The sequence below is a fragment of the Lampris incognitus genome, chromosome 2, assembly GCF_029633865.1.
Source record: "Lampris incognitus isolate fLamInc1 chromosome 2, fLamInc1.hap2, whole genome shotgun sequence".
NCBI lineage: Eukaryota > Metazoa > Chordata > Actinopteri > Lampriformes > Lampridae > Lampris > Lampris incognitus.
The window spans coordinates 101,179,433-101,206,303 of record NC_079212.1 but is presented as its reverse complement, the minus strand read 5'-3'; the positions used below and the strand labels follow the sequence as shown (position 1 = coordinate 101,206,303).

Here is a 26,871-nt window from a genome sequence, read left to right as displayed (position 1 = left end):
GACGCATCTCTGACACGTTAGTTGGGGCAGTTTTTCATTGTGGCACAGGTGTTAGGATTTCATAATTAGGCCAGGCTACCTTGGCTTTTTAGAGCACTCTGATGAGGGCCGATAGCCGATGCGTGTTGAGTGCTATTTTTAAATGTTGTAGCCCATCCAATAAAGGCTTTTTAACATTCCAAATTTACACGTGTCTGGAACCGCACACCGTTGTGGTAGTGGGCGCCTATTTTTTTCTCGTTTTATTTCATATATCCCCGAGTAAAGTCCTGTGGATGAACTCGGCAAATATGAAGTAGTTACTCACAGATTGCTACTTAATGGATTATGGTTGGTGTCAGAACCCTTTCATGGCCCATTTTTGAAATACAGCTCTTTAAAGGCTGGTAAGGCCTAATTAAAAAGTTGGCAGCTCTCGCCTTGGATGGATGACACCGATTCGTAACGGCGCAAACCCATTGGTCCCTCGGGCCTGTCAATCTCTCGTCTATCCAAGTCTAGCGCTGACGTAATGCTGTCTGGCTCTGTGGCCCCGCCCAGGATTTGAGCCCTCAGCCGCCACCACTGCCCCCCTCCCTCCAAACCCTCATCCCCAGACACTGATCCGAAGTCAGTTTGGGAATTTACACTAATAAAACAGCTGCGTGAGAGAACACTTAAGAACTGCTCCTAAATCAGCGATTAGGGGAAAACTTGGGTTACCCGATTCCGCGGCGACTGATCCGATCCGACTTGGACTTGAATGAGAGCGAGAGAGAGAGAGAGAGAGAGAGAGAGAGAGAGAGAGAGAGAGAGAGGGAGAGGGGGCCAGACATCCGTCAGCGTTCCTGTCTGTCGGTAACAAAGTAGAAAGAAAAACCGACCACGTCCACAAGGAGCTATTTAACCTGATTGAAACCGACGCCGCGGGGCCGCCGACACTTCTCCGTAAGCTGCTGTCCCATGTAGGAGGGCGAGCAACAACAACGACCAAAAAAAAGAAAAAAGAAAAAAGAAAGAAACCAACACAGCCCACTGTAACACGGATCCCCCCCCCCGACTTACAGTGTAAGCCTCAAGAAGACAGACAGATGGAGAGATAGAGAGACACACAGCGAGAAGGAGGAAGAAAAACCGCTGAGAAGCCGGGTGTCTCCTGTCGACCCTGTCCGTTCCCGGTCTCCTTGACGTGATTTCTCTCTCTCTCTCTCTCTCTCTCTCTCTCTCTCTCTCTCTCTCTCTCTCTCTCTCTCTCTCTCTCTCTCTCTCTCTCTCTCTCTCTCTCTTTCGACAAGAAACGGAGCAACATTTTGGAGAAGGAAAGAGGAGAGGACCGAGGCGGACGGACCGAGGGGGAGGAGAAGGGGGGTTTTCCTCTTTCTTCTACTCGTTCTTTTCCATCCCTCCTTTCCAGCGTCTTTTATCCCCCCTCTCCGATTTAAATGTTAAACTTCATGGGTGTTTTAAACGCCACGACCACTGCCGTACAGACCAATGTCTCCTGCACTTGTAACTGCAAGCGTTCCACCTCCTTCCAGAGTATGGAGATTAGTAAGTAACCCGTTTTAATTGGTTATTCACAAGCCGCTTTGTGATCTCTGTTGACCTGCTTCCTCTCATTGTTTTTGGAAAACAAACCAAAACGCCAATGTTAGATGTTAGTTTTGTGGTCGCCGGCTACGGCGGCTAACTACTTTGTTAGCTCCCCCCCCCTCCCACACACACACACACACAGTCACTTTCTCAATACATGCAACCTTCGTCGGACTTTGACGTCAACACAGACTTGTGACCACACGTAGAAACATTTGAAAACTGTCCGAAAGTTCGTGTTTTGGCACATTCGGGGGAACGTTTTCGGGCGACTGGGTTGTTAAATAATTGCGCGGCCGGCTGGTCGATGGGTTGAAAGTGGAGTTGGAAGTTTGTTGTCGCTTCGTCATTCCAGCGAAGCCAGACGTCTAGCCGTCTGACTGCTGTGTGCGTGCGTGCATGTGTGTGTGTGTGTCCCCCGGCTAAGGTCAAAACCGTCGATAAGTCAGACCGCCGCGGTAGACCAGGCTCGTCAGGACAGTGGACACGAGTTCAAATGCTGCTGCGGGTATAGGAAGTAGACTAGACAGGCTGTGGACGGCTGTGGTTTGGACGAGGAAGTATTTAGGACTATGAGGAAAATAACACTTCACTTTGTATAAGAGCGATAACGATAATAACTTGATTATTGCACGTTTGCGAGAGTGATATAGTACTGCATGACCGTGAACGCTAGAGGGGATTCAGATTAATTGGCTAGAAACATGGACAAGATCGCAGCAAGTTGAATCAGTTCATCTGGACGCAAGGTTTAGTTTACTGAGAGAGCTTCAGCGAGGTGCTTTGTTGAGTTTTCTGTGATTTCTTTACCTGGATTATTGAGCATGCACAAAGACATGGGCAACAAAGACTTACAGACTGAATGGAAAGCTACCAGGGGGAGAGACAGACATAAGCACACATAAACAAAAACGAACACACACGTGTGCATGTGTACACACTTAAAACACAAATAGCGTGATACCTGGTGTGCTTTGTTGGATTGAATGTTTATTCTCAACATTAAATCAGCAGAATTGAACATTTGTTTTTAGTTATTTTAAAGCAATGTATGAGCTTCATGCTCCTGAACCCTATTTTTCTTATGAAAAACACACCATACACACACACAGACACACACACATATACCCGGCCGTGTGTGTCCCTATATATGTATGTGTGTGTGTGTGTGAATCACACACGCGTGCATGCGCGTGCACACGCACACACACACTCTGTTCATCTCTGTCTGGGGAAAGACATGATGTTTAGTCTGGGAGAATGAGGGACGGAAACAGAGGTAACTAGAGAGGAGAGGAGAGAGAGAGAGAGAGAGAGAGAGGGCTAAAGAGAGGGAGGGATGAAATGGGAGAGGAGATGGAAGGATGCTGCAGCGTTTGATCGAGAGGTGGATCCAAACGAGAGAGAAGCTGAGCAACAGGACAGAGATGTAGGGTTGACATCTTAACAAACAGAGAAAAAGAGAGGGAGAAACATACAGAGGGGGGAAAGGTAGCGAGGGAAAGAACAAAGAAGACAGCAAGTGGAAGACCGAGAGGCAAACGCAAAGCTGCACGGAGAAATACGGACAAGAGATAAATAAAAGAGGGAGAGAAAAACGAGATAAAGAGAGATTAATGATGTCTATGTGTTAGGACAGATGTATTTCCAGTCTGTCATGCTGTGTGTCTGTGATGATATAACGACGCACGGTCTGTTTTTCCTAAAAAAAATAAGTGATTTGAGTAAATAAAGAGAAAAAAACCTACTTCTGGTTTATCATGTAGTTTAACAATAAAGATGAGGGAGCAAGATGGGGGGGGGGCTTGCAGCATCAGTATTGGGATGGGTGACATCAGATGGATGATACATATCTGATATCACAAACCACTCTAGTCTGCTAATCAAGCAGGAGTCTTCAGATGGACAGATAATAGGACGCATGAAGAGCAGAGCAAGGGGAAGCGTGCTCGTGAACAAATGAGAACATGACATGGGGTTTCTCATTTCTCGGAAGACTCTAAAAGGAGACATGCACGAAGGCCTCGCGGTGAGGACGCCCATCTAAGGAGATTTTGGTTGTTGGCTAATGCCAGACGCACTACTCTAAAGTTCAAGCTTGAATTGGCAACCATTTGGCCATTACGACTGGTTTTCAGGCTCGAGCCGAGTCTGGGCTGATCTGGGGTGGTCGTGCCGGGCGGTCAAAACAATCCATCTTGGAGTTTGTGAGGGTTGAAGACTTTAATCTTTCGCTTTCTGTTTCCAGACAAGTACGTTCATGTCATAAAAAATCCACCATGTTTGAAAAAAAAAATTTTTTTGACTGTAATTTAGACAAGTGTTTATGTACCCTTGTAGTGTGAGTTGGTGAAGTACGTAAACCAGAACGGGGATCATCAATGGCCTGTGAAACCTGAGTGTGAGAGAAGAAAAGCTACCGGTGCTCCCCAGAACCATAGTTATCTCTAAAAGGTCGGAAAAAGTAGAAATGTTTGTCAGTGTCGGTTATTAAACGTGTGCTACCCCATCTTTCCCTTGTCTACTCCGATTTGAATTGTCTTCCCGTGTCCCTGGCATGAGATTTGTCCCTGGCATAAAACGATAATAAGGACCAACCATCTGTAGGACGAGAATAATCATGGTGATTCACATACTGAGACAGATTGTGTTGGAGACACACACACACACACACACACACACACACACACACACACACACACACACACACACACACACACACACACACACACACACTCATAATTTGATGGATGCTTACAATACCATTAGTTTCTAGGCTTTAGCGCTGGTATCGCCAGACGGGGGGCAGAGCCTCCGACCTTTCAGGGAATGGAACCATGAACCTAGGCGGTTTCAGTGCCTTGCATCTTTTCTGACCATAACCCCTTCTCTCTTTCTTTTTTTTTCTTTTTCTCCCTCTCTCTCTACCCCTCTCTGCCTCCTACTTGTGTCTTCTCCCTCCCATTCACATCTGCAAGGATTTATTTGAAGGGGTTCATATACCTGTAACACCCTCCTACATAGAATACACACACACACGCACACACACACACACACACACACACACACACACACACACACACACACACACACACACACACACACACACACACACACACACACACACACAAGTTATGCACATCTGTTTTGAGCAGCAGACACTGCTAGTCAAAGCATATGACATCACCATTACTCACAGGCGAGCCGTGTAGTTTCGTGTGTGTGTCTCTAGATGTGTGTGTGTGTGTGTGTGTGTGTGTGTGTGTGTCTCTAGATGTGTGTGTGTGTGTGTGTCTCTAGATGTGTGTGTGTATATGTGTGTGTGTGTGTGTGTGTGTGTGTGTGTATGGTGAAGTCATGGATGGTATCAGTTCTTAGAATCATTTCCTACTAGGGGCTTGGTTTCATTGTACATTTGTTCCTACATGTCTGGCTGTCTACATCACACACACACACACACACACACACACACACACACACACCCACACGCAGAAAGAGCCATGGAGACGCATTCAGACATCCCTCCCAAACACACATTTTCACCATCAGCTTGCAGTCTACTCCCTCACATTCACAGTATCCCACAGACACACACAGACTGACTCGTTCTGTTTCTCTATTTGCCTAACTCACTCGCACACGTGCACAAGCACAGACATATCTCCATCCCCTTAGTCCTGTGACCATAGCCAGCATAAATGTTATCCAGAGTGTGTGTGTGTGTGTTTGTGTGTGAGTGTGAGAGAGAGACTGTGCATGTGTGAGTGAGTGAAAGTGTTTGGGTTCAGCTGGAGGGCATTTGTATTATTTGGGTTATTGAATTCTAGGAAAGGAGACATAATGTGTTCCTGGGTTAGATAGGGAGAGAGGGAGAGGGAGAGAATTCAAAACAGTCTGCTTTTTTTTTCCTGAAATCTTATCTAAAAAAAATTCCAACGCATTCTCGTAGAAGGGAAGACATTTCAGCCAAATACGTGTCAGCGTATCCTAGCCTCAGACAGTATATTAATTACATTGGGAAAAAAAAACTAGCACATTCTCATACCATGGCATCGTATAATGACGCTATTGACAAAGCATTGATATAAAATAATGAGCCAAGACGTTATGACCACCTGTCTAATATGCTGTTGGTCCTCCATGTGTTGCCAAAATAGCACCGACCTGCAGAGGCATGGACTCTGCAAGACCCCTGAAGGTGTGTCCTGTGGTATCTGGCACCACACGTTTAGCAGCAGATCCTTCAAGTCCTGTAAGTTGCGAGGTGGAGCTGCCCTGGATCGGACTTGTCGATCCAGCATATCCCACAGATGCTCAATCGCATTGAGATCTGGAGAATTTGGAGGCCAGGGCAACCCTTAAACATGTTATCATGTTCCTTAAACAATTCCTGAGCAATGTGTGCCATGTGGCAGGGCACATTATCCTGCTGAAAGAGGTCACTGCCATCAGGGAATACCATTGCCATGAAGGGGTGTACCTGGTCTGCAACGATGTTTAGGTAGATGGTACATGTCAAATGGACGTCCACATGAATGGCCCAGACGCAGGGTTTCCCAGCAGAACATTGTCCAGAGCATCACACTCCCTCTACCGGCTTGCCATCCTCCCACAGTGCATCCTGGTGCTGTCACTTCCCCAGGTAAACGGAGCGCATGCACACAGCCATCCACGTGATCTAAAAGAAAGCGGGACTCGTCGGACCAGGTGACCTTCCACTGCTCCAAGGTCCGATGCTCACATGCCTATTGTAGGTGGTTTCGGCGGTGGACAGGGGTCATCGTGGGCACTTTGCACTTTGACCGGTCTGCGGCTACGCAGCCCCATACACAGCAGGGTGCGGTGCACTGTGTGTTGTGACACATTCCTCCCGTAACCATCATTACAGTTTTCCGTGACTTGTGCCACAGTAGACCCTCTGTTGGTTCGGACCAGGCGGCATAGCCTTCGTTGCCCTCACGCATCGATGAGCCTTGGGCACCCGATACCTTGTCGTCGTCGGTTTGTGGTTTGTCTCTCCTTGGACCACTGTCAGTAGGTACTGACCAGAAGCACCCCACAAGCCTTGCCGTTTCAGAGATGCTCTGACCCAGTCGTCTGGCCATAACAATTTGGCCCTTATCAGAGCCTCCCAGGTGCCCATTTCCCCTGCATCCAGCACGTTGACTCAGAGAACTGATTGTTCAGTTACCATCTAATCTACCCAGACCTTGACTTGTGCCCTTGTTTGGGGATGATCAACGTTATTCGGTTCACCTGTGTGCGGTCATAATGTTTTGGCTCATCGGTGTATAATACATGCAAGGTACCCTTCAGCGTCTGTATAGAGATGTGCCAGGTGTTGGGCACCAATGGCAAATTTCCACTCTGATTTATAGATATGAATGACGTGATGGTTAGGTAGTGGTTAAGGTTACGGTTAGTTCGTGGTTAACCTACCTGTGTCTCATACATAGGTACATTTTTCAACAGCGTCAGTATTTGAAACCATGGGATGAGAATGGACTGAAAAAAATTACAAAGAAAAAAATAAAAACTTGTCTGTCTAGGGAGAGAGATCCCGCCTCTGTTGCTCTCCCTGGGGTTTCTTCCTATTCTTTCTCCCTGTTAAAGGGTATTTTTAGGGAGTTGTTCCTTATCCGACGCGAGGGTCCAAGGACAGGATGTTGTGTTGCTGTAAAGCCCCTTGAGGAGAATTTGTAATTTGTGATATCGGGCGATACAGATAAAATTGACTTAAGATGAATTAGTTGATCAGCTCTCTGAATATGACAGCGGCTGGTTTTTTTAATGTGATATTGTCAAGCCTGGTGATGTTTGTTGAAATTGTGCCATCTTGATGAAATTGTGTTTTCTTGATTTGTCAAGTTGAGTTATATTTCACGCCAGTAAGGCAGTTCTGAATAGAATTGAAGAGACTAAATTGCACTCTTAGGCAAAATATAATATCTAGAAAGTAACTGCCATGTCAAAAGTTTGAACGCTATAATGCTGAAAATGTCTCTGCTTGCAGCTAGTCTCCATTTACCAAGTCATTGCGAGCTACTCTGAAAACTTCAGTTAAACACTTAAAATATCAGTTTGTGTTTTACCTCCGTATTGCAGATTTGTAGAGGAACCGGAGTAGTTGCCTCACCAGATGGTGGTACCATAGTGGGTTTTTTTTTCTTTTTCTTCCAGGGGTGATTTGTCATATTATCAATAGTCCACTTCTACAATTCAGACTTATCTATGTCATGGTTGCAAAAAGCTGTCCTTATGTAAGTTAGCCTTACATTTTTTTTTCGAGCAAATCTTACAACACATGACCGAAGATGATCATGTGATCTGTTTGCATAAGCTTTCCATTTTGGCGCTAGCAAATGTGAGGAGACTGCCAAAAAATACGACTCTTATGGTTTCTATGGCCCCCTCCATTAAATAAATTATAATAGGTGCGTACATAAACAGATATATGGAATACCAAACGCCATTTGATGAGGGGAAAATCCCAGACAGTATTTACTTGTATGCTTACAGCAGGGAAAAAAAAACCCCAAAACATTAAGATCCAGTTTATTTCCTTGTGTGTCACATCATTCTTTTTGAATGGAAACCATGATCCCTGACTTGCCATTGTTAGGAAAGGCAAGATTTTGGCACTGCAACAATACCTGACAATACTTAAAACACATCAGGACTAGAGCTTTCTTTCTTTCTTTGACCCTCCACATCCATCTCTCTCTCTCTCTCTCTCTCTCCATCTCTCTCTCTCTCTCCCGCTCTCTCTCGCTCTGTGTCTCTCTCTCGGCTGTGTGTGAATCATGGAAATTAAATGGTTGAGACTGTTCTGGCTGGCCTCCTAGACTTATTATGTAAACCTTTCTGTCTGGCTTTGTCTCAGGACAGCGTGTTTGTGTGTATGTGTGTGTGTGTGTGTGTATGTGTGTGTGTGTGCACGCCTGTGTAGTTTCTGCGTTTGTGTGCATGTGATACTACAGCATGTGTGTCTTGTGTGTGTGTGTGTGTGTGTGTGTGTGTGTGTGCGTTGAGTGGTGCGGCTCTTGCTGTGTGAATGCGAGTGATACCGTTCTGCCAAAATCAATTGAGAGGGTTTTTGTTTCCATAGCAGTTACATACCTCTACGGCTGCCTTTTCTTTTGATTAGCTGAAGTGGATATCGTTTTCGCTCTGCACAAGCCGTGTTTGTATCAAACAAGACTCTCGGTCACTAGGAGTGTCCAACTGTGTGTACGCCCGTCTTCTTGCCACAACTGCATTCATTTACCGTCGGCCACTGAGAGGTCTCGCTGGAGCCGTCAAGAGGTTACGTGCCTTGCTTAAGGACACACAACCTCGTAGTCATTTTCAAGGGAGGGGAAAATTTCCCTTCTCCCCATGTCCACCCAGACTTTCTTACCTCTTCATCTCCCTTCTCTGCTTTTGCCACGATACATACACACACACTGAACAAAATACACACACACACACTGAAGAAAACACACAAATGAACTTTAAAACGTCATCAGCATGCTCTAAACATGCATTTATGTAGATGCATGCAGCGTCCGGGTGCTTGGAGGTCAAGGTCACAAGGGGGTGTTACGTGGGTATAAATGTGTGCATCTGAGTGTGTTCAGGGGTCAAGGGCACAGTCAGTTGTGTCTGTGTCATGTGTGTGTTTGTGTGTGTGTGGGGGGGGGTTGCATATGTGTCTGCGTTCTCTCTGCATACGATCTGCATACGAGACAGTGCAAAGGCGAAGTCCTTGTAGTCTGCTAGTCCCATAGTGCCCCATTAATTAGTCTGAACTCAAACAACGGCCTATATGTCTGTCTAGCCCACTGAATATAGCCATAGACTGTTCTCTGTGCTGGAGTCAGCTGTCGATTTGATAAAAGCAATGGTTGTCTGGCCGCTAAATGCGATGATTATCACAGGGCGATATGTAAAAGAGTGTCTCTTGTCTTTCCTTAATTAGTCCGAGTCAAAATCAGTACTGAATGGTGATGTGGTCTTTTAAATGACCAGATTGTTGTCTGTATTTTTGTATGAGTGTCCTTCATATGTAATTAATTAGTCTGTACCAGAATAGGTCATTGTCTTTTAGCCAAGTCCTCTACATGCCTTGGTTGTCGTCTGCTGTCGTGGAGAAAGGTGTCCCTTGTCTTTCAGTCGTTCATCTGCAGTGGAGCGATGCCACGCCAGTCTGTAGTGTCCATTAAATGCCTCGTGTCTGGAAGGGACGGGGTTTTTGTTATGTCTGAGATGGAAAACTAGCTAGTCTGTCTCTACTGGGTTGTGTATCTAGATTTGGTCACAAATGGTGCAAGTACAAAGTTACGGTGCATTAGAGGCCTTTTAAATGTAGTCCGTTGCATAAAAGGGTGTCTCGCGTCTTTAATGAATTAGTCCGTCTAATGCCTGACTGGTCTAGACGACTAAGTGGTGGTTTACTTTACTAAAAGATTATATGCCATGGGGATGAAAGCCAACGTCTGCTTAAAAGACTGTGCTCACAATGGAGGCCTTCCAAGTTGTGGCTTTATGACTGATAAGAAAACAACTTGTCACGCCTTTTTTTTAATTGGCCTGTGTCAGGATGGATCTGTGTTTGTGTAGGGTTGAAAACACTTTAAAAAAGACTTTTATTATACAAGGTAATAAATCAAAGCATGTCTCAGCTTTGATACTGAAGGTTGTCTCTTGTTTTAATAGTTTAAATGTAATGAGGGAGTAATTGGATAATATGGGCAGGTCAGTCTAATGTTGTATTTCATCAACTGGTTTTGTACAACTTGATCTCTACCCAGGTTTAACAAGAGGGCACATGTGAAATGGTTGATAACAGCCCATCTTCCCTCGCCATCAGACCTGGAAAAGCTCCAAGTCTGATAATATAGGAAACCTATGTTACCCAATTTCTCCTCGGGGATGAACCAAGTATTTCTGATTTCTGTATAGAAAACTGATAGATGGCGATAGTGACATAGGAGCCAAAGAAAATGATAGAAAGCCAGCTGGACACACACACACACACACACACACACACACACACACACACACACACACACACACACACACACACACACACACAAATGCATATGTACTCAAACCCGCATGAAAATTGGCATTACAGATTCAGATGTTTAGATGTGTGTGTATGCTAATTCTCTTGTGTTTTGCATATTAAGCCAGCCACATGCAACGTCTGCAGGGCGAGGCTCCCACAGCAACAAGGGTGTCTGGCAGAGCAAAGGGCAAGGGTCAGGTCAGGAGAATGAGTGGGGAAAGGGTAGTGTGTGTGCGTGCATGCATGTGTGTATGCGGGAGACAACGGGGCAGTAAAGAAGCCACCTCATATTCACAATAACCCCCTCGCTTCTTTTCTCCTCTCTCTCTCTCTCTCTCTCTCTCTCTCTCTCTCTCTCTCTCTCTCTCTCTCTCTCTCTCTCTCTCTCTCTCTCTCTCTCTCTCTCTCTCTCTCTCTCTCTCTCTCTCTCTCTCTCTCTCTCTCTCTCTCTCTCTCTCTCTCTCTCTCTCTCTGTTCCTTATTTGCGTTTCATCTGTGTGTAATTACGGAGAGGGAGAGAGAACAGGATATCTAACACATTAACAAAGCACCACGGTACATAAGCTGAAATTGTAAAGGAATAACTTTTACAATTTCTTTACCTTTACCACTTTTTTCCCCACTTTTTTATATTGGGCTACACAAATAAAATTGACTCGACTTGACCACCTAGAGCAATAAGACAGTATACACACTGTCACCGATACGTATCGCTCAGGGGCAATACATGTAACCCTACTTAAAGACAGGAGGCTACACGTAAGACTCTCCATATAGACTGTAGATGATACATAACACTATTCATAGACAACAGCTTGCATGTTTTTACTTTTCCTTTCCAATAATAGAAATTAATGCTGTACATACAGACAGCAAACTACACTCATCCCTCTACAAGTAAACTACACATATGACACAACCACAAAATTCTTATTGTCGTTTTGCGTTCCTTCAGTGTGATACACAGCAGGTTGCGAGCCGTAAGCAAGACTGCAGCAGGTCACACCAATATGACATTACAACAAAATTCACATGCCTATGTAGTCAGACCAGAATGACTTAAAACTAGTGTTTACCTAGACAAGACCAGGACATTCCAGTCAACACACAGACAGACCTGCACACAGACACAAAAAATACACACTGAATCTTCCTACTCACATTGATGGATGGGATTTGACCCCCCCCCCCCAGACACACACACACACACACACACACACACACACACACACACACACACACACTTGCATGTGGTAAGGGGTGTGTCTGTGCCTCCTTCTGCCCTCTGGCCTATAGGAAACAGCTGGGACCTCCTGATTTGCATACACACACACACACACACACACACACACACTAGACCGAACTCTGCCCCCTTGCTGTTTGCAATACTAATAGTTGCAATTATGCATTCAAATATTCAAAACACATGGGCACACACACAAACATGCTCGCAGCAAACACATGACTTACCATATACCCCCAAACTCAACAAAAAGCAATCCCCACTTTGGTGACAATGAACACCCCTCCCTGCCCCCCCCCCCCCTCCGTTCACACACGCACACATACACACACACACACATGTTAACAGAAGCTCCACTGCAATGTGTCTAGACAGGGGAGAGGGCTGAAGGAGGTGGCTGACAGTCAGACACTCAATGTTGATTTAAAGCACTTGGCTCATTTGTCATGGGCTCTCTTTCTCTCTCTCTCTCTCTCTCTCTCTCTCTCTCTCTCTCTCTCTCTCTCTCTCTCTCTCTCTCTCTCTCTCTTTCTCTCTGCCTCTTTGTCTTGCTGTACATTTCACATGTCGTGTTTCCCTGTTTATTTTATATTTAAACTGCTGTCTGACAAGCTAGCTGCTAGCCAGACTCATGGGCTATGTCTAAAGGAACCAAATTAAATTTACATATCACTCTCCCTGTCTTTATTGTAGTTTCTTTCCTTTTCTCTATCTCATTTAATCTTTTCCTTCCCTCTCATTTTGAATCCTTTGTGTCTGGGAATGTATACACGTTTATGAGATTGAATATGTCATTTCATGTTAAATACTCATCCAATTCTGAGTGTGACTCAAAGCATAGGAGCGAAGTCACACTGAGCCTGACATCTGTCTCAAGATTTAGACTGTGTACCAGAACAAAATGAATTGATTCAAGCTTCACAAACAAAAAAACTACTGGATGTTTTATTAGCCTTGGAGACCTATGGGAAGAAGGCTATTTCGGTAGATTGGACTCCTTCTCCCAACATACAGGGTAAGCTATTCTGTCTCGGAATATTTTGTAAACAATGTATTTAGGTTACATTTTCTATTCCATTAGTTAGAGCTGCCCTAAATACCTTTTTTTTGGGGGGGGGCTTCTAATATTTGGTAGCAAGTATTCAAATATTCGAATATTATATACGGCGTTTTTTTTGGGGGGGGGGTGACGACCGACTGTACATTAACCAAATTAAATAAATTACAGCCTTAGACTATACTGAATTGTTCATATGTTTGCTGTTATTGTTATTATGTCTTTATCCCATCCTATCATTTGGCGGTTATTGCACTACATTATGCTATTGAGAGACAAAGGCAAAATCAGACTTCAAGGTCTTTCCTCTTTATTGAAACTAGTGCAGTGACCGTTCAGGTGTAATCCCCCCCCTCCTACCACAATGTGGGCCGCAATGGCAGTGTGGCGCTGTTCGTCCGGTCGCCACAGGAAGAACGTCTCTGTCTGTATGTACTACATATGTCTGTCCTTCGATTTTCTCAACAACCGCTCATCCAAACAACTTCTCACTCAACACTTGGGTCCTCAGCAATACACTCCCCAAGTGTGAAGTCAATCGGATGAACGGTTGTTAAGAAAAGCGAAGGGCAGACAGACAGAGATTCCTTCCATCTTAGCTAGCTAGATAAACTGGCTGCAAAAACACTTTCGAAGTGAAATCAATTGCTCATGAAAATAAAAAAGAAATAAGGCTTTTTGTCAGTGTAGCCCTCTACAGGAAATCTTAAAAAATTACAGCTTTTCCCGTGCTGTATTGCCAACTGCCATTTACCGTCTCCTGAAAAAAAAAGAAAAAAAAAAGAAAGAAAAATTCAAATACTGATTTTTGCTGTCCAGTACCATGTCAACGATCAAAGGCTTCGAAGCATTCAGGTCAGCCCTAACATTAATGACTTTCTGGTAAAGCCTGGATATGACTGAGTTGAAACAAACTTTCCCTTCAGAGTGGTACTCAAATCTGGGTAAATTAGCAAAAAGTCATACCCTAGTATGTGAGTAAACCCATCTGCTTTGTAATTACATGGGCCTGCTCACACTGCTGATGTTGCAAAAAGTGTGTAATCATTGACCGGGATCTCTCATCCTCAGTTTGTTTAGCTCCTATATTCATGTCAAGCTTCAGTAATGAATAATTTCATCATGTTATATATCAACCTGGGGCATGGACATAAAAAATTGTCCATTTCATCCCTTCGTTATCCCCACCACATGAAGGTTATCGTGGCAGGATCTATTTCAAGGAGTGACCAACAAACCACCACCCACTCCTGCTACGCTGGTTTTAAAACAAACAAACCCTCCGTGTTGAAGCTAGCTAGCAGGTCGACTGGTGCAAATTTTGTGAGACGGACGAATGAATCATAGTTCAGAGGATGATATATGACATTAATTGATATGTTCGGCATCAAATAATAATGTCGGACAAAAGATAACGAAGTAGCTAGCAAAAAAAAAAAACGCTATTAGTGTTGCTTTAACTGTCCAGTTTATGTAGTGCTGAATATTTCACCACAAAGAAATTGAGATGGGTTAACGTCTTGGTGATAACATTAGGTTGTTTTTTAGCTATATTAAGCCAACTAGTAAGGCAGTGGTGTTACATTATGTAGGCTGTGTTTTATAGCCTACCTGTGTTTTTCATCAGATAATAAGATAAAATGTTATGTTATATTGGTTTTGGCTAGGCTAGATTGACTGAAATGTTCAATATAATCTGATGGCTAAAATAGACTAAAAGGTCAATAGTTTTCATTGACTAAAACTATACTGAAGTTGTTGCACTTTTCTTTGACTAAGATAAGAATAAAATGTCCAGACTTTTAGTCGACTAAAACTTGACAAAAACGGGATGATGTTGACTGAATATGATTAAAAAATAACAAGGACATTTGACACAGGACTGAGACTAAATAAAAAAAAAAAGCTGACAAAAGAAACAAAGGATATATTGGACAATTTTTACTTTTACCAGTCAATACAATAAAACACATTTATAATCATCACCAGTCTTCATTTTCGCTGCATTGAATTACAGGTCATTCTTTAGGCTAGCTAGTGGTTAGCTGATGTTTGCTAGCTAGCTACAGTGACATCAAGCAGTGTTTGCAGCTGTTTGAATTCAAGTCAATGAGAAAATCTGGAAATGCAATGTAGTGTTAATTTGCTGGCAGAGTGAGTGTTTGTTAGTTACAGCACTATTTTTGGTGTTCCGCTCAGGAATTGCTGTTGAGAAAATGTCATGTAATTTTCCCCTCCAAAGTTGATATCAGATTTTTGCCCCTGCCACCACTATTGTTGCATTGTTAACTAACATGGAAAAGACTGCTTGTTTTGCCCTTGCCAGCCTTTGCAACAAGTCTTTCAGCTTCAGTTAACTAAGCTTAAAATGATTTGTTTGGTGATACTGCATAGAGCCACTCCTGACAAGACTATTTAAGTAGTTGCCATATTGGAATTGTGTCCTGCGTCCTGACAATAGTCCTGTGACCTAATATGAATCAGTTTCTGAAAAGACAAAGTTTTATTGAGAAAATAAGTAAGTGGTGGAGAGGGGGTTTGGGGGATTTGGGGGAGAGTTAGGCAGGACGCTTCAAGAGAAAGATGAGGTTTTAGCCTCTGTAATGGAGGATGAGTTGTGACTGTGGATGAGGAAGTAATCTGTGAGCCAACAGGTTCTTTGTAAACAGCCCTAATCAGAGCTGTGTTGACATAATCTTGGCACCAGTGCAGCATCCATTGTGTTTGACAAACACCTGGTTTACAGAAGCGACGCTACGGTGGGTGCACGTGTGCACACCCTAGTGCACGCACACACACCAGGCACATATACATGACATCAATATTGCTTTTGTGCTCTACAGCCATTGAGCCAATTTCCAGCTAGCCAATTTCACATCCATCCATCCATCCATCCATTCATCATTTAAGCCATACTAAGTCAACTGCAAACACAGACATGCCATTGTAGACATGCACACAGACATACACAGCACAAGCAGTACAACGCCTCGCATGTTATTGGCTTTGGACTCATCTACAGGCCTAACTTGAAGCATAGGTAGAAATTTTTTAGTTTTTGTTTTTAGATTAATATTTTCAAATTTCTATGAATTTGGGTTTTGGCCAGGTTCACCACAAATTAGCATGAATGAGCAATCCATCTCTCCATTGTTTACTCATTCATCTATGAAATACATTTTCTTGCCTCTTTCCTTAATTTCTCCTTTACTTTTCTGCTTCCTTCCATCTCTCACCCCCTCTATCTACCCTTTTGTAGACATATATATATATATATATATATATATATATATATATATATATATATATATGTGTGTGTGTGTGTGTGTGTGTGTAGTTTTCGTCGTATTTGGACTTTTTTTTATTACTTTTTTCTATTGCTAACCATTTTATCAATTTGTGAGCACTTCCTCACTTTGTATTTATTTTTCTCATCCTTTCATTCCCTTCTAACTTTTTGCTCACTGTCTCTCTCTTTATCTCTCTACCTCTATCTCTTTCTCTCACCCCTATCCATACCTTGTTATGCCTGGTTTGAATGGTTTTGTCACGTTGAGCTTGTTTGGGTTTTTTACTGATATTTGTTGTGTCTAAAACAGGAGTGTTCCCACTCATATATTCTCTCTGCACCCTCTCTTCTTTCTCTCCACCCTCTGTCTCTCTCTTTCCCTCCACCCTCTCTCTCCCTTTCTCTCCACCCTCTCTCTCTCTCCTAACAAACACACACTTTGTTCAAGAAGAGTAGACCATAGATCGACCCAGTATCTCATCTATGAGACGTTTAACCTGGTTACATGGATTCAGCGAGCTCTGCCTTGAATAAGTGCACAGTGAAACTAAGGACTTTCATAAAAGGGGTCCTTTATCCCTTGATGCTGTGTTATTGTAGCGAACATCAAAGGAGCCTTCGGGAAGGCAGTGATATATATATATATATATATATATATATATATATATATATATATATATATATATATATGCTCTCTCTCACCTCTGGATTCAAATATGTGTTTCCTCTTCTCTTGTAGGGTCTCCCCCTTATGGTTCTCCTGCAGTCTAAATTACATGTGTCATGAGAAGTGAGTTGGCCTTGAGAAAAACCTGTATGTCTATATGTATTTCCTGTAAGTCTAGTTGTGGATGACTAGTTACATTTCGTTGGTAACGATAAATGATGTTGTTGGTTGGAGGCGTGTGTACCTTCCATGCTTTGTGAGAGCGGTCTTATTGATCATTACTGGTAAATCGTATTTCCGGATGCGCACACATGCATACACATCGACGCACTAAGACGTGGATGCAAATCATTTTTGTTATATTGAGTTGAAGACGTGCCAGCGAACACACAGGCACTCGGGGACATTCACATATAAACACAATATGTGCACGTCATTCACCATCAGCCTTCATTCAGGTTGAGATGATTTTCCCAGATGGACAGGGCACTCACAGACAGGTGTATATCGGGTTTTGGGCACTGTTGTGTCTAGCCAGGTGTGCGAATAAGGACCGGTAGAGCTGGTTCTAGTTAGGCAGCAAAACACTGTTTGGACAGGAAGAGCTTGTTTGACACACACACAGAGACACACAAAGTCTCGCACACACATCCATTCACACACATGTGCAAGCTTACACATATAAGCACATGCACCCCCAATTATACTCTTACACTTAGAGACACACTTGCACTCACAGGAGCATTTTTGCATATACAGACAGATACACAAGTAGAGGCATGCAGCTGTGCAAAAACACACAAACACCTGCAGCCCCCTTCCTATGTGCACAATGTCTCCCGCCCTCTGTAGCAGGAGGAACTGCATGTGCTATGTCAGAAATACGCGTGTGCTCACACAAACACACACAGACACACAAACACAAGGTGGCATGCCTTCGGATATCATCCAAACAAGGTGTTGTGCGGATATTCAGTGTGACCTCAGGATGAGCTGACCCTCCCCTGTAGGAGCATTTAGCTTGAATCCCCTCTGTTCAAATTCATTTTTATGGCAGTATACTATCTTCAGTGGTAGGTATTGTGATTACAATGATTGCCAATTAGTAGGCTAGTCTACAAGAGTGTAGCAAATAATTATACCACACATTTTAATCTTGAACTATCAACCTTAACTATTTTCAACGACACGATACCCCTCTGCAGACATGGCGACTAGCCTGTAAACCTTCCCTCAGTTTTTCGTGTCGGGCTCATGTGAATGCAAGGTAAAGATGATATTCCGTAAAAGCTGAATCGGCAGTGTGCCAACTTACGACTTAGTCACATTTATGGAAGGAAGCATTAAAAAACGATGATGGAGTGAACAAAAGTCATCAGATTGCCATATTAAAACAATTTTATTGGCGCAACTGAACCAGTCACAAGGAATATAGACGTGACTTGCACACAGCAGATGAAGTGTGAGATTTATTTTTAAACCGGTAAAAGTAAGAGCGTATTTAAAACTGTCTGGAAAATGGACGACCTGGAAACAAGGGAACTTCTTTCAGATCTTGCGGAGGATGAAATCGAGAGTCAGCCGTGTGTGATGCAGTAACATGGAAAACTGGGAATGCCGAAGTGATGAATTAAGTCAGAAAGGCACAAACTAAGGAAGCCTCTTGGATGAGAGGCGAAACGTCTTCACGGATATATACCAAGTCCAGTTGCATTTGATTCAACTCCTTTGGATAACCATGACCTGGATGAATGAGAACATTCACAGACATAAATAACGGATCTTAATGCCATAGTTTATGATATAAAGACATGCTAGATGAGCAGAGAATGAGACGGAAGACACTGTCATGTCATGTGAATAAACATTATCTGTAAATCTCACAGACAGAAGTTGTGTGAACAGAGAAAATCATTGCCGGTGCTGGAAAAATCAATCCGACAATGTTGCAGAACCAATGTTTGAAAATGGTTTCAGCAAAATTGAGCTCTGTGTTTCCCAACACGTAATCCCATACATGCACATGCATGCATGTGTGTGCATGCATGGGGGGTCTACATGCACGTGCATGCATGTAGACAGACAGACGCAGGTGCACAGGCAGCCAGCCAGCCAAATAGTTGACATGTACATATTAAGAGCCAATCTCATATCACAATTACATTACAAATGAAATGTTCTCGGAAGAGGTGGAGAAAAAAAAATCATAGGGGTTGAATGCTGTGGCTCAAGGGCATTTAAGTAGTATTTCTCAATGTTGGAACAAGCAATTAAACCAGGAATTCCTTAACAACCAGGCAGCCTTCTTAACCTCTAAACCAACCTGCCAAACTGCCATCCATGCATCAATGACAGTATGAATGCTGTGTGTGTGTGTGTTCGTGTGTGTGTGCATGTGCATGCATGTGTGTGTTTGCTCATGTAGTTGCAGTGTTTGTGTGTGTGTGTGTGTGTGTGTGTGTGTGTGTGTGTGTGTGTACTTCCAATTCTAACTGTAAGTGGTTGTTATTATGTCTAGCACCACCCTGGCCTACCGCCATCAAACACACACACACACACACACACTTCTGCCAAGTGACCTACCCTCTGCTCCCCTGTCTGACTTCTCCCTTTCAAAATCAAATGAACAGTGTGTGTGTGTGTGTGTGTGTGTGTGTGTGTGTGTGTGTGTGTGTGCGCGCGCGCACACGTGCGTGCGCTTGCTTGCCTGCATTTGTGTGTGTATGTGGGCTTGTCTTTGTGTGTGCTCTTCTAGTTAAGGTGAGGGGGTGTGAGACGATGAGGGCAGTCTAGCTCCCGCTGGCTAGATTTTTAATGAGGAATTCATGCACACACACACACACACACACACACACACACACACACACACACACACACACACACACACAGACGAGCCACTGATAATGAGAATTGATTTTCATATGTTTCAGACATAATGCTCTACAGGTCAGCTAGCGCACAGAAGGAAGTGTGTGTGTGTGTGTGTGTGTGTGTGTGTGTGTGTGTGTGTGTGTGTGTGTGTGTGTGTGTGTCTGTCGCTTGTCGCTGCCTGATTTTAGACCTTGAAATATTAAGGCCTTTTCTCACCCGCTGTCACATTAATGACTGTGTGCATTTCCCCTCCCTCTCTTTTGCAGCCATACATATTTTTGTACACCTTTCCCACTGACATGTTGTTGATGCAGAAGGTAGGTATGCTTGTGTGTGTATGTTTTTGTATGAATGTGTGTGTGTGCGCTTGTGTTGTGGTTTATATTCATTATAAGCGTAGGTGTGTCATTAGTTGGTTTATGGATTTTGTCTTTGACATTTGGTGAAATCCCACTGTTACTAGACAGCCGTGTACTCCATTTCATCCTGGGGAGCTCAGCTGCAATATCATATGAAAAGTCAGAACAAGTGATATTCCACCCAAGAATGAACAAATGAGCCCAGTTTTACTGGGTATTTTGTTGGCTTTCCATTCAAAGAAGCCCTTGAATATTTCATGAACCAAAAATCTTCAACATGTCATTTTTAACTTACAGTGCTCATAAGCACAAACTGTCCAGTGTGACTTGGTATGTTAGTGGGGGGACGAGGGGGGGATTCAATTAAAATCTGTTTTAATAATAAGCTGTGATGATTTTAATATTGCAGCTAGAGCTAGGCGATATACCTGAAAAAATAATCATGATAAAATGTTTCATTTTAGTTGATATTGATCATTTTTAATGGCTTACTTTTGATAAAGACCCCGAGAAAAAAAGATTGAATTTAACCACCACAGTGTTCTGATAACCATCAAAAAAAAACAAAAACAAAACTGCAGTACTGGTGAGTTGACCTTTTTTTTTTTAAATCAACAATTTCCTCACCGTCTGCACCCATTTTCTCGCTTCACGCTGTTTTTGTTGTTGTGTCACATGTCGATGGTGCAACCGAACACATCTATTAAATGATTAGCTGTTTGCGTGTCACTCGTAGCATGCTCCATTATCAAGGGACATGATAGGCTGTTTATGAGCCAGGGAGGGAGCACGCGTATTCGTTGTGTCCCAGATAGCAGACACATTTGGGCCTAATCTGGGGCACTTTTGGTACTTACGGCTCAGTTACGGCACTGGCAACTGTTGTGTGTGCCAGACGTGGCCCAAATGTCATAACCTGGGCCTGACTTGGGTTACGGTAAGTGTTGTGTGGGCCAGACATGGCCCAAATGTAATGAACCGGGCTTGACTTGGGTTGTAGCACATAGTATGTGGGCCAGATGTGGCCCAAATGTGGCTGAATTGAGGGAGCCACACTCACCCTGAGTCAACGCCGTCATTCAAGGCCAAATGTGGGCCGTAAGATAACTGCAGATGTGGGCCATATTTGGGACAAAGATACTTTGCTATCTGGGGGGCTTTCATGGCGGTTTGCATTTAATGTGTTTAAGTGAAACTATCGAATAATTTTCTCATTGCTATTGATGAAGTGTCTTTCGCTGATATCGCTATCGTTTTATCACCCAGGTCTAATTGCAGCATTTCCCCTGGATCCCAATGTTGAAGCACAATTAACGGTGAAGAGGTTTGATGTAATTATTTCTACATCTTTGAACATTTAAATTTGAATTGTTTGAATGTTTACTCAAGGAAGCATACTTAGTTTTAAGTTTTTTTGTTTTGTTCTTTTTTGACACATGGAGCTATAGTTTTTTCAGGGCTGATACCGATATCGATTATCGGTATGTTATGACAGCCGATAACTGTTATTTGGGGCCGATATTCAGTTGCGGGAAAATGTAAAAAAAAATTGTACCAAAATTTACAGCAACACAAACCCCAACGCAAGACTGCCTTTAAATGAACATACACTACCGTTCAAAAGTTTGGGATCACCCAAACAATTTTGTGTTTTCCATGAAAAGTCACACTTATTCACCACCATATGTTGTGAAATGAATAGAAAATAGAGTCAAGACATTGACAAGGTTAGAAATAATGATTTGTATTTGAAATAAGATTTTTTTTACATCAAACTTTGCTTTCGTCAAAGAATCCTCCATTTGCAGCAATTACAGCATTGCAGACCTTTGGCATTCTAGCTGTTAATTTGTTGAGGTAATCTGGAGAAATTGCACCCCACGCTTCCAGAAGCAGCTCCCACAAGTTGGATTGGTTGGATGGGCACTTCTTGCGTACCATACGGTCAAGCTGCTCCCACAACAGCTCAATGGGGTTCAGATCTGGTGACTGCGCTGGCCACTCCATTACCGATAGAATACCAGCTGCCTGCTTCTGCTCTAAATAGTTCTTGCACAATTTGGAGGTGTGTTTAGGGTCATTGTCCTGTTGAAGGATGAAATTGGCTCCAATCAAGCGCTGTCCACTGGGTATGGCATGGCGTTGCAAAATGGAGAGATAGCCTTCCTTATTCAGAATCCCTTTTACCCTGTACAAATCTCCCACCTTACCAGCACCAAAGCAACCCCAGACCATCACATTACCTCCACCATGCTTAACAGATGGCGTCAGGCATTCTTCCAGCATCTTTTCATTTGTTCTGCGTCTCACAAACATTCTTCTTTGTGATCCAAACACCTCAAACTTGGATTCATCCGTCCACAACACTTTTTTCCAGTCTTCCTCTGTCCAATGTCTGTGTTCTTTTGCCCATCTTAATCTTTTTCTTTTATTGGTCAGTCTCAGATATGGCTTTTTCTTTGCCACTCTGCCCTGAAGCCCAGAATCCCGCAGCCGCCTCTTCACTGTAGATGTTGACACTGGTGTTTTGCGGGTACTATTTAATGAAGATGCCAGTTGGGGACCTGTGAGGCGTCTGTTTCTCAAACTAGAGACTCTAATGTACTTATCTTCTTGCTCAGTTGTGCAACGCGGCCTCCCACTTCTTTTTCTACTCTGGTTAGAGCCTGTTTGTGCTGTCCTCTGAAGGGAGTAGTACACACCGGTGTAGGAAATCTTCAATTTCTTAGCAATTTCTCGCATGGAATAGCCTTCATTTCTAAGAACAAGAATAGACTGTCGAGTTTCAGATGAAAGTTCTCTTTTTCTGGCCATTTTGAGCGTTTAATTGACCCCACAAATGTGATGCTCCAGAAACTCAATCTGCTCAAAGGAAGGTCAGTTTTGTAGCTTCTGTAACGAGCTAAACTGTTTTCAGATGTGTGAACATGATTGCACAAGGGTTTTCTAATCATCAATTAGCCTTCTGAGCCAATGAGCAAACACATTGTACCATTAGAACACTGGAGTGATAGTTGCTTGAAATGGGCCTCTATACACCTATGTAGATATTGCACCAAAAACCAGACATTTGCAGCTAGAATAGTCATTTACCACATTAGCAATGTATAGAGTGTATTTCTTTAAAGTTAAGACTAGTTTAAAGTTATCTTCATTGAAAAGTACAGTGCTTTTCCTTCAAAAATATGGACATTTCAATGTGATCCCAAACTTTTGAACGGTAGTGTATGTTTAACAAAAAATATTTGAAAAAGATAAAAATGAAGTTCAAGGCACTATCTGACAACAATCTAACAATCTAATTTAACAATCTGAGTGGAATGCTTTAGAACAAATTTAAATAAATAATAAAATTACATACAACTAAATCGAAGACAAAAAAAAACAAACAACTTTAAACTATTAGACTCTACATTCATAAAAGAAAACAATTAAACCAGCAGCATGCTACCACTCTATGCTACCCCACACTGCGTGGTGAGCATGAGCTTTCCAGTAGCTAGCATAAAAACACATGGAATTCGGCTAACGATTCATGTGGTAGTAATGCAGTAAGACATGCATGTCATATAACCATTGCTTACTTGATACATTAACAAGAACGGTGGCATAGCTAGGACAATGACCTTATAAAGGGAAAATGAAGACAAAGAGACGGATACGTTGCTTTCTTTCGGTTCAATGTATTGAATGAGGAAAAGTCAGCGCATGCTCCCCTCTTTGGCAATCCAAGGCATTACCAATCCAAGGCATTACCAATCAAGCGATGAACCATTCACCCAAAACAAGACGATCTCAGATTAACTCTAAAGTACTGTGACGTCAAAATATGTTGCACATATGACGTCAAAATATGTTGTACATGATACCACGTTTAATGACCACCGCTCTTACAGCAACGCGTTACCACCCAACCTCGTCATCTGGGATTAACAATGTTTTATATGACAAGAAAATGTTGTACATGATACCATGTTTAATGACCGCCGCTCTTACAGCGCATACATGCAAAACACTGACAATAACACTCTGTGTGTAACTAAAATATCACACATTAGCGTTTTTTTTTTAGCCTAGTTACATTTGAAGGTTAAGCACAGCAGTGGAAAGTGTGTTCTCCGTTTGAATTGACAACCTGTTGTCGAGTTCCTGTGGACGGACGTTATGCTCTTTTGGTGTGTGTGAGAGGGGGAGAGAGACGGAGAAGTTAATGTTACGGAGTGAGTTTTGTTACTAACGTTATGGCATGCTTTTCTTACCAACCGAGTGGGTTTTATGGCATCTGGCATGCTCCTCTTACCTTAGAAAAGTGGTCGGACTCCTCGATGCCTCTCTTCTGTGTTTGTGTTGTTGGCGTCAGCATGTGATGTGCTTCAGGAGAGTGAAGGCTTGCGCAGCGGACTTTTTTTAATCGGTTGGCTGATAAAAAAATATGCCCATTACGATAATATGAAAAATGACAAATATCTAAGCCGATTATCGGTCTGGGTCGATCCCTATTCATTTTGTAGCACATTTTCTTTGGATGATGGCAGTTTTCACATTTAACTATAGATAAAAGGGGATGGACCCATAAAACAATTGCAAATCACAATATTATTATGTCGTGATGTCTGAAAAATCCCATTGCACGAGCATTTAGACTTGAGATATCAGAGTAAAAGATGAGGCCATGAGAACCATGTCAATGCATTTCCACTAAGGCTAAATGGAAATGAAGGTAAAATGTAAATTTGATGGAACTGGAAGTGTGGAACCGCAACCCGCACCCCCCCCCCACACACACACACACAAACACACCTTAGGCATTGAGTACCTTCCATTCCCATCCTTATTTTCCTACATATTCTGAGAAGTCAGCATTGTGTTGAGGGAGTCCGCTCCATCACTGCAGGGTCCTCAGGCACGTGTCCTGGTTAAGTTCCCTATTGCAAGACACCAAATGCTTTTGCTGCTAACTCATCTAGTAAGTCACCCCTGTTGAGCGTGTCAGTTATAAAATGTTATCGAGTACACAAGCAATGAGCACTTTTAAGAGTGCGGACCAATTATGTTCACTTAAAGGTCCCATGAAATGGAAAAAAAAAAGTTTCACTCATGTTAGCTCTTATCTAAGCCTAATGTCTTGATGTCTTCCTCTCGAGTGAAGGGACGAATGAGTGACTTGACAATGATCAAAGCCTTCATCCGGTTTTCCTCTGGTATCTTAATGGAAGAGCGGGTCATATTGAGTCAGATGTTATGTATATTCAATCAAGCTGAGGAGGCACAGAAGTCAGCGAGGCCTGCTGAGCATTAACATTAGGGCTAGCATGCCAGATAGGACAGATAGTTTAACGTGGGAGTGCCATGGATTAGCTTTGCTAAATTTAGGCTAATGCTCTCCTCTCCTCTCCTGACAATATTTGCTAATAGAAAGCAAATATCAACATGTCCTTTGTTGTCTGTGTCATACAAATATGTTGAGAGCATATTTGTTTTTGTTTTTTGTTTTTTTTTAATTAGGGTAATTTGTTGAAAGTGTTGATGAATGTAAGAAAAGGAGTTATAAGAGAATTGTTGGAGAAATGAGGGTGGCTGATAATTGCCTCATCACTATCACCATCCCAACCCTTTCCTAGTTCCCATCATTAAGACCAACAGTGGGAGTTTTCTGGACCAAAGTTCCCACAGTTGTTGGTTGAACCATGACCATGGCTTACAAAGTCAATAGGAGTGTGTGTGTGTGTGTGTGTGTGTGTGTGTGTGTGTGTGTGTGTGTGTGTGTGTGTGTGTGTGTGTGTGTGTGTGTGTGTGTGTGTGTGTGAGAGAGAGAGAGAGAGAGACAGACACACACATTCACATACTATAGCCTTTCTCATGGAAATTGGCAAGGAAACTGTCCACCTATGACCCACAATGTGCGTAAAGACAGTGACACACACACACACACACACACACACACACACGTGCGCACACACACAGCTGTCTGTGCTATTTGTGACTGTCCAGACTGTCGAGTCATTTGAGGCCTGAGAGAGACTTGCTTAACCCCCCCATCCTCTTTCTGTCTTTCTCTTTCTGTCTGTCTGTCCTGTCACCTTTCTCTCTCTCTTCCTCTATATCTTTACTCCGTCACTTCCTATCCCTCCTTTCTCTCGCCTTTTCTCTCGCTTTCTCCTAGTCCCTCTTTGGCATCCTTCCTTTCTTTCCTTCCTTCCCACCCTTTCTTTTTCGCCCCCCTCTCCCTCCTTCCCTTTATTTCCCTCTATTTTGCTCCCTCATTTACCCCAACCCCCCCTGCCCCCTTCTCTCTCTCTGTCTCGCTCTCTCGTTCTCTCGCTCTCGCTCTCTCGTTTGCTCGCTCTCGCTTGTTCGCTCACTCTCTGTGTCTGCCTGGGCGCTCTAAGCTGTCTGACTCGGCACTGACTGCCTCTGACCTTTAGCTAAAGGGAGGAAGAGGAAGGAGAGGAGGAGACAGCGAGCAGACAGTAGATGACAAATGAGCTAATTGCTTTAGATTAACATAGAATATCTGTCTGACTGGCTGTCTTCTATTCCTCCAATTTGCTGTATTGTCTAGACAAGAGAGAGAGAGTAACAGAAAATAGCAAATCCTTGCTTGTGCAACATGTTCATGACAGGTGAGGAGAAGGAGGAGGAGGAGAGAGTGAGGAAATGAGATAACTGTGGAAGAATTGTGTCTTGACAGACTGCAGCATTTACATACCATGCACATATTAATATTATTTCATATGCTCTCATAATCTATACACATCACC

General features: G+C 43.0%; 1 protein-coding gene across 2 annotated transcripts in view; it reads left to right on the top strand.

The window, feature by feature from the left end:
* Nucleotides 1–760: 760 nt before the first annotated feature.
* The window catches only part of pmepa1 (prostate transmembrane protein, androgen induced 1), a 40,254-nt gene continuing 14,143 nt past the window's right edge, over nt 761–26,871 (top strand). For both annotated transcript variants that reach the window (XM_056274358.1, XM_056274357.1), the window contains exon 1: nt 761–1,530. In XM_056274358.1, the coding sequence (XP_056130333.1) occupies nt 1,422–1,530 (109 nt within the window). In that variant the 5' untranslated portion in view covers nt 761–1,421. The remainder of the gene's footprint in view (nt 1,531–26,871) is intronic.